The sequence below is a fragment of the Dipodomys merriami genome, unplaced genomic scaffold (genome assembly GCF_024711535.1).
Source record: "Dipodomys merriami isolate MVZ:Mamm:240054 unplaced genomic scaffold, mDipMer1.0.p SCAF_14, whole genome shotgun sequence".
Lineage (NCBI taxonomy): Eukaryota > Metazoa > Chordata > Mammalia > Rodentia > Heteromyidae > Dipodomys > Dipodomys merriami.
In genome coordinates this window covers 14,485,001-14,494,394 of record NW_027202715.1, presented here as the reverse complement: position 1 = coordinate 14,494,394, position 9,394 = coordinate 14,485,001, and the positions used below count along the sequence as shown (strand labels likewise).

At 40.1% G+C, this 9,394-nt stretch overlaps 1 protein-coding gene across 3 annotated transcripts in view; it reads left to right on the top strand.

The window, feature by feature from the left end:
* The first annotated feature begins 1,033 nt into the window (after positions 1-1,033).
* The window catches only part of Frmpd2 (FERM and PDZ domain containing 2), a 113,065-nt gene continuing 104,704 nt past the window's right edge, over positions 1,034-9,394 (top strand). For all 3 annotated transcript variants that reach the window (XM_070020782.1, XM_070020783.1, XM_070020781.1), the window contains exon 1: positions 1,034-1,108. In XM_070020782.1, the coding sequence (XP_069876883.1) occupies positions 1,084-1,108 (25 nt within the window). In that variant the 5' untranslated portion in view covers positions 1,034-1,083. The remainder of the gene's footprint in view (positions 1,109-9,394) is intronic.

The window sequence follows — 9,394 nt, the reverse complement described above, 5'->3', positions numbered from 1 at the left end:
CAACAACAACAACTGGATACAGTGGTACATACCTGTCATTCCAGCCATGCAGGAAGTATAAGTAGGAGGACGGAAATCCAGCCCAGCCCAGATGAAAACTGCAAGTCCCTGCGTGAAAATTAACTAAGCCCTATATCCATGGGGTTATTTACTAGAAATTGAGTTTGCAAAAGTTGTATGTACTTACAAGTATTGGATGAATATCACCAAATTCCTTGAAGGGAAGTTATACTGATCTGTATTTTCATTACTGGCTATGAGGACTCATATGTAGGTCATACCCTCACCAGCGCCGGGTTTCGTTAATTTTTTTTAAAATTTAGTTTTTTGGTCAAACTAAACCACATTTTCCCTTTTAAAAAGACACATTTTCAGCTGATGGCTGGTGTTTTATGCCTGTCATTCTAGCTACTCAGGGGGCTGAGATCTGAGGATCACAGTTCAAAGCCAGTTGGGGAGATGAATCTAAGAGTCTCTTATTTCTAATTAACCACCAAAAAGCCAGAAGTGGGAGCTGTGGCTCAAGTGCTAGAGCACCAGTCTTGAATGAAAAAAGTTAAGAGAAAGTGGCCTGGGTCCTGAGTTCAAGCTCTAGTACAAAAATAATGATACAAATATACAAAATAAATGATAGAGAGGATGGGGAGCTAATGAAGCAAACCTTGGCTGTCCCTCCATCTCCTGCTACTTGCAGAGGTTTTTCTTTTATTGGGCCAGGAGATAAAGTGACATCAGAGTAAATGCCCTGCTGAGCCGCCCTCCCAGGGACCTCAGGGCCATCTAATCCCTCTGAGCTCTTCCGGGATCTCCCAGGTCACCCACTGGCTTTGAGACCACAGGCTGCTATGTGCCTCTGTTATTAACAGGCCTCAGGACAGAGCCCAGAGTATACGGGCAGCAGAAAAGGGAAAGGGCCTTGTTGACTCACTTGCTGGGCAGCCAGTGCTTAGTGACAGACCGTAAACAAAAGCCACAGCAGCCAGGGTACAGGCTGCTCAGCAGACAGGCTCCCAGGAGATCCTCCACTGCCATTGTGAAGTTGTTTCCTGCTGAAGACCTAGTCCAGGTCACAGAGACTTTGGGATGCAGCCGGTGACAAAGGATACAGGTACCTCTTGGTGTGGCTCTCTTTTCTCCTATAAAGCTCAGTCGAGGAAAGGGCAAATCCCTTACTTGGGCTGGATGTGGACATTAGAATAAAATTGTGCAGGTTTTTTTGTGTGTGAAGAGAACAGGCTGGACCCAGGAGAGAAAATATGCACCAAAAAGTTAAACTAAAATTTGCTTGAATTACTGCTTTGCTATTTAGTATCTGTGCAAGTTCAAACAATGTTTAAGTTTCTCAGACTTGATTTCCTCATTTGTAAAATGGGGACAAAGATGTCCACATTATTGTGTTGAAAGGCGCAAGAGTAACCCAGTAAATGATATAATGAATATTTCTCAGAAATGAGCAATTTTGATTGTTGCTTTAACAATATCGGTGGTTAGCAGTGAGCCAGTATCTTGTGCCTGTAATCCTAGCTACTCTGGAGGCTAAGATCTGAGGACTAAAGTTTGAGTCTGGCCCAGACAGGAACATCTGTGAGACTATTATCTCCAACTAACCACCAAAAAGCCAGCAGTGGAGATGTGGCTCAGTGGTAGAATGCCAGCATTGATAAAAATAAAAAAATAAAAAAAAAAAAAGCTTAAGGGACAGTGCCCAGGTCCTAAATTCAAGTCCTAGTACCTAGACAAATAAAGAAAAAGAAAAGAAAAGAATACCAATGGTTCAAAGATTTCAGACCATGTCTATCTGACTCCCACAAAATAATTTAAAAGGAAGTCAAAGGATTTGCCTTGTTTTATATGACTCAAAGTCTCAGGACACAGACAAAATGTAGTCAGTTGACATTTTCAATAATGGTTTAATGACCCAGGAATACCACTTTGGGGGCATTTATCCAAACAATCACAAACAAGGCTATACTAAAGCTACCAGCACAACTATGTTTATCACAGCATTACTTACCATAGCTAAGATATGGAACCAACCCAGATGCCCCTCAGTAGATGAATCAAGAAAATGTAGCGTGCACACACACACACACACACACACACACACACACACACACACACACACACACAATGGAATTCTGTACCTCCATCAGAAAGAATGACACTGTCCCATTTGTTAGGAAATGGAAAGACTTGAAAATTATATTAAGTGAAGTAAGTCAGGTCCAAAGAAACGTAGGTCCCATGGTTTCCCTTATTTGCAATATATGTCTAGGACAAGTAGAAAAGGTCAAAAGCTATGTACATATGACCATATAAGATGATGTTAAGTGAAATGAACCCCAAGATAGGGACACAAGTGGTTTTTTTCTTTCTTGCTATTATTTTAAATGTACTTTTAATATACTATGTGATTCTTTTGTGTCTTTTGTATGTTCTTCCCCCAGGGTATAATCCCTGTTTTCACTATATTTTATTCCAGTGTTCTGCATCTTATATATACATTTTTATAATTTGGGGAGGGGAAGGGATATAACAAAATGCTTAAATAAGGATACAGGTTGACCCATTGTAACAATGAGATGTATAAGACACTATGAGCTTCGCAATTTTGGGGTGGGGGGAGGGAGGAGTTGGGGAGGTGGGAGGGAAGGGATGGTAGGGGAAATACAAAGGAGGACGTAACAAAGCTCGATAGGAAATTATCCTACTCATGTAACTGTAACCCCTCTGTACAGCATTTTTACAATAAAAATAGATATTTAAAAAACCAATACTTAAGCCAGGAAACATAGTGCATACCTGTAATTTCAGCACTTATGACACTAAGGTAGGAGAATCACAAGTTTTATGGCCAGACTGGGTTATGCAGTGAAACCCTATCTCAACACACACACACACACACACACACATACACACACACACACCCCAACTGGGCATGGTAGTGCACACCTGTAATTCTAGCACTTAGGAGGCTAGAATCACAATTTCAAGGCCAGTCTTGATTACATAAGTGAAATCCTGTCTCAAAAAAGAGAGGGAGGGTTGAGTATTGTAATGTATGTATACCTGTAATCCTATCTACTTGGAGGCAGAGACAGGAGGATAAGAAATCAGCTCATGCAAAGTTAGCACTAGGCCTTATCTAAAAAGCAAACCAAAAGCAAAAGGAAATTAGTGTCTTGGCTCATGTGGTAGAGTGAGGCAAACTTGAGGCCCTGAGTTCAATCTCCAGTATCCAAGTTAGGACGAAACAATTGGTGAGATGAGATATGTATATTGTCCTGACTAAAAACAAAAACAAAAAACCATATAACCCCTATAATTAGCTATAGCTGAGCCCAATTAATCAATTACTCATTAATTCCACATACACATAGCAGTCATGTCCTGGGTACCAAGACAGGTGCTAGGTGCTGGGACTCCCTTATCTGTCAAGTGGATCTTCCAGATTGTGAGTAAGCCAGAAAGAGGGCCTGCATGACAACTTGTGGTAACAGGAGTCCCAGCATAGAGATGAGATGGGCTGCTGGGAGAGCTGATGCTTAAGTGCAGTTTGAAGGCTAAATGGGACCCAGCAAGTTGGAGGGCAGGAGTGGGGTGCCTGGGGAAAGGCACTCCATAAAGGCAGAGGAAAGCATGTCCAGATCCTTGGAAATGTAATCATTGGCTCTCACTTGCCGTAGGAGGCTTGTCAATACCTCCTAGGACCCAAGGGTGTTTTAAAGACTTAAGTGCACATAGTGACCAGGAGAGAAGGGACATCAAGGAAAGAACTTGGGATACTTGCTCTCCCTAGGGAATAAGATGTCCCTAATGACAATGTTGAACTCTGAAAAGAACACCATGCAAAATAACTATGGAATTCAGAACAGAGGAGGCTGACGGATTTATAAAGTGTCTGGCCTTCCTCAGATGGCTGTAAACACCACATCCACTCCCATCAGCAAATCTCTAAGGGGTAGAGATGAGGTTCAAGCCCCTTTGAATTCTCCAGGCCTGGCACATCAGTGCTCAAGGAACTTTACTTGAATGAGTGTAGGCCTCTGGTCCAATGAGATTTTTTTCTGGCCTGCTCTGCATAATACTTTCTTCTTTATTACTTGCTCTCCTTTCTTTTTCAAATTCATTTTTAAAGTTAATTTTCTTTAAGGAACAGTTGTACAAAGGAGTTTCAATTCAACATGTCAGTTTATGAGTACAATGCATCTCCATCAATGTCATTCCTTCCATTGATCTTCCCCATCGCTCCCAACCCCACTCATCCTCTAAATTTACCTGGTTCCATTTTCACATATGTACACTAGATATTATGACTGCATTTTCCCACCGTTCTTCTCTCTTTTCATGGAAAGTACTGGAACTTTCTGTTACAAACCAGTTACCTATCCAGATTCTTCAGATAGAAATCCTGCAAGGTTGAGAGTTCTTCCAGTTCTTCCAGGCTCTTGTGGATATTTGCAGGGGACAGAAGAGGTGACAATAGGCAGACAGTCAGCCTTAGAGTATGGGCCCCAGGTCCCTCATAGGGCAGTGGCTCAGGGTTCAGTGCAAGCACTTCAGTAATACTCCTCTTTGTACCCTAGATGACCCACCGAAGGAAACATGTACAGTTCATTGCTTTATGATTATGCATTATTACATTGTCTAAACTGCTGGATGCTTCTTTTCCTCTTGTTAACAGCTCAGCAAAAGTGGGCAAGCCCACTGGAGAGAAAGTCTTCATCTGGACTTGATGGTATAACATCAGAGGGACATCAAGGAGGACATCTTTCAGCTGCAAACTGAGCAGCCTGTCTATACAGCCAATATTCGTTAAAATCAGTCAATTGTATTTTATATTAACTTCATGGCCTGCATTATTTGCAGTATATAATTTGCTTTTTAGGTTTTTTGTTTGTTTTGATTTGTGTGTTTCTGTGCTAGTAATGGGGCTTGAACTCACAGCCATTTGCTCTCACTTGGCTTTTTTTTCTCAAGGCTGGTACTATGCCACTTAAGCCACGCTTTCACTTCCAGCTTTTTGCTGGTTAGTTAGAGATAAGAGTCTCTGGGACATTTCTGTCTGGGTTATTTTGAATTGTGATTCTTCAATCTCAGCCTCCTAAGTAATAACTGGATGCCAGTTAGTTCCAAGGGGCTATTTGTTGATTCTTTCAGATTTTCTGTACACATATTGATGTCATCTCTGAATGGAGACAATTTTACTTCTTCCTTCCCAATCTATGTACCTTTTATTCCATTACCTAGGACTTCTTTCGAATGCTCAATGTGAATGGTGAGAGGGGACACCTTTGTCTTCTTCTGAATCTTGCAAGGATAAATCTTGTTTCTCACCACTAGGTAAGAAACTGGCTGACGGTCTTTTTAGAAAAGTCATATACAGGGGCTGGGAAGGTGGCTCAGTGGTAGAGCACTTGCCTTGCATGCCTGAGGTCCTGGGTTTGATTCCTCAGTACCACATAAGCAAAAAGCAAGAAGCCAGAAGTGGCACTGTGGCTCAAGTGGTAGAGCACTAGCCTTGAGCTGAAGAGCTGAGGGACAGCGCCCAGGCCCAGAGTTCAGGCCCCACAACTGGACCCCTCCCCCCAAAAAAAGAAAAGAAAAGTCATATACAGAAATTTCTGTATCCTTGATTAGTTCAAAGTTTGTTTTTTAATTGTGGAAAGGTATTGGATTTTGCCAAATAGTTTTTTCTGTAGCATTTTTTTTTTTTTTTTTTTTTGCCAGTTCTGGGGCTTGAACTCAGGGGCTGGGCACTGTCCCTGAGCTTCTTTTTGCTCAAGATTAGCACTCTACCACTTGAACCACAGCACCACTTCCGGCTTTTTCTGTTTACACAGTACTAAGGAATTGAATCCAGAGCTTCATGCATGCTAGGCAAGTACTCTGTCACTAAGCCACATTCTCAACCATGTACCAATGGTTATAATGGTACGATTTTTCTTTAGTCTGGAAGTGGTAGGCTGAATTAATAGTTTTTTTGAATGTTGAGCCAGCTCTGTATATTTGGATTACATTTCATTTCATCGTGGTATATGATTACATTTTTCATCATTGAATTCAATTTGCTAATATTATATAGGATATTTTTCCTCCTCATTCATGAAAACATTGATCTGTGGTTTTACTTTTGTGGTAGTATCTTCTGGTTGTGGTATTAGGCAATTCTGACTTCAAAGAATAAGTCTGGATGTATTTCCTTTGCTTCTATTTTGGGGAAAAGCGTATGAGGACTGATGTCATCTCTTCTTTAAATGTTTTATATAGGTCATCAGGACCTGGAGCTGTGTCTTTCAGAAGGCCTCTTAATTACAGATTCAATTCATTTTGCTATCTCTTCTAATGGTGCTGATTTCTTTCTTTCTTTCTTTCTTTCTTTCTTTCTTTCTTTCTTTCTTTCTTTCTTTCTTTCTTTTTAACATTTCTGCTTCTTTTTAGTTTTTGGAATTTTCACCTTTCTGCTTATATTACCCATGTATTCATGAACATTTTCTTTCTTTCTTTCTTTCTTTTTTGGGTCCAGTCGTGGGGCCTGAACTCTGGGCCTGGGCGCTGTCCCTCAGCTCTTCAGCTCAAGGCTAGTGCTCTACCACTTGAGCCACAGTGCCACTTCTGGCTTTTTTCTTTTTTGCTTATGTGGTGCTGAAGAATTGAACCTAGGGCCTCAGGCATGCAAGGCAAGCGCTCTACCACTGAGCCACTTTCCCAGCCCCTTCATGAACATTTTCCACTTTCTGCTTAGCCTTAATCATAGCTATTTCAAATATGACTTGAACCATATTTGACTTCGATCATATTTGAATCTGATTCTGTGACTTGCTTTCTCTTTTCAGATTATTTTATTTCTCTCTCTCTCTCTCTTGGTTTTATATGTGACTTAGAAACTTTCATTGATAGCTGAATGTAATGTACTTGGTAATAGGAACTGAGGTAAGTAACCTTTAATATAGGCCACTTATATTTGTCTAGCTAGAAGTTGTGCTGTTTTTTTTTTTTTCATCTCCTGTTTTCTGTACCTTTCAACTACATAGAGCCATGGAGTACCAAGCTTAAGTATCATTTGGGGGTATAAGGTGTTTGCAAGTGAAAACAGCATAGGAATCATATAACAAGGTAAAGCACATGTCCCTCCCCAACAGTGGATGGGCATTAGCCAATCCTTAGAGGGTCTGATGTGAACAAGAAGCAGAGGAAGAGGTATTTGTCCCTCTTTTTTCTGCCTAACTACTTAAGATGTAACATATCATCTCACCTTCTTCTCTCCTCTTAGATGTACATGATCTGTTTTTCTGGTTCTTAGACCTTTGAACTTGAACTGAATTGTACCATCAGGCTTCCTGGACCTGTAGGGAACAGAGTATGAATCCCTCAGCATTCATAATTATGCAATTCCCTATGGTATTATCTTGTACTTCTCCTTTCTCTCCTGATCAACTAATACAATGGACATCTGAGGCTTCAGATTCTTCTATTGTCCTTGTCTTTCTCTTTTCTGTTTGACTTGGGTTTCTTTAAGAATTCTCCTAGAGCTGGGAGCTGGTGGCTCATGCCTGTAATCCTAGCTACTCAGGAGGTTGAGATCTGAGGATTGTGGTTCAAAGCTAGCCTAGAAAGGAAAGTCCAAGAGACTCTTATCTCCAATTAACCACCAGAAAACTGGAAGTGGCTCTGTGGCTCAAGTGGAAGAGTGCTCACCTTGAGTTAAAGAGCACAGGGACAGCGCCTAGACCAAGAGTTCAAGCCCCATGACTGAAAAAACCAAAACCAAAACCAAACATAACTCTCCTAAATAGAATATGAGCTTTACCATTCTACAGAGAACTTTTTTTTCATTCATTCCTTCATTCATTTTATTTATTTATTTTTTTAATTTTTATTTTTTATTGTGAAAATGCTGTACAGAGGGGTTACAATTACATGGGCAAGATAGTGAGTACATTTCTTATCAAGCATTGTAGCCTCCTCCTTTGTTTACCCTTCCCATCCCTCCCCCTCCACCCAATCCTCCCCCCCCCCCCCGCCCCAAGTTGTAAAGTTCGTTTTCTACATGACAACTTGTACTTCTCATTATTGCAACAGGTCCACCTGTATCCTTATTTAAACGACTTGTTTTTCCCCTTCCCCTCCACAAATTATACTGACACGAAATCCAGTGAAAGCAGGGGTTATACTGTGGGGGAGGGACATACAAAGCAACAAAGAAATAATCTTATAATTGCATTAGAAACTAATGCATGAAAGACAAAAAACATTTAAAATACATATCTTAGGGTTCATTTTCCTAACATCACCTTATCTGACCTTTTCTGCTTGACGCATACATATACTAGATATTGCAAATAAGGGAAATCATGGGACCTATCTACGGAGAACTTTAGATAGATACATTATAAATTATTTGAACAAATACCATGTAAAATGGTTCTTTTACTATATAAATCATTACATGAATGGAGCCTGAATCTTAAAACTGAATTGTAAAGCTTAAGACAAAGCCACTTCTAAACATCATATCTTCAATAAATTGAACACTAATGTGAACACTTGGAATGTCAGTTTGATTAGCTCACAGATTAATCTTTTCCCTCTTTTAGAATCCAACCATGAGTCTTGTTACAATCTGAAATTAGTTAAAGTCTAAATTTCTGCTGGGTGGGTGCCAGTTGCTCATACTTGTAATCTTAGCTTCTGAGGAGGCTGAGATATGAGGATTCTGGTTTAAAGCCAGCCTGGGCAGGAAAGTCTATGAGACTCAAATCTCCAATTAATCTCCAAAAAGCTATAAGTAGAGGGCTCATGTGACAGAGTGCCAGCTTTGAGCAAAAAGTAAAAAAATAAATAAAACCTAAGGGTGTCTAGTCCCTGAGTTCAAGCCTTAGTACTGGTACAAACAAAACAGAAAAATGAAATTTCCTCATCTGAAAGGAGGGACCTTTTTTATTTTTGCCTTTTGGGTGTCATAGATGTATATGAAGATTCTGTAATCTAAAAGACTACTTTCCCTGAACTCATTGCCATAAAGCCAAACTGGTAAGGAATCAGCCAGTCCATGTTGAGAACCAGTTGCATTGAAATGAGTCACAAAATCTTAGAAAAAAAAGCTGACATGATGATTCCCAAAAGCCAGACAGTCCCACAGAATGCAAATGCAATCCACAGTACATTCCTAACACTGAATTATGTTTTTTGGCATTTTGCTTCCATTTTTTTCACGAGTCACCAAAAAAGGCTGTTCTGACCATGGATATTTCCTATCTCTAAAGGAATCCAGAGGCTCAGAGCCTCTGGGAGGTAATATTATTTGGCAAGAATTCAATAATTTAAAAAATGGTTGTAATTATCTTTTATTTATGTTTAATGCTACTATTTTCTCATTGACTATAATGATATA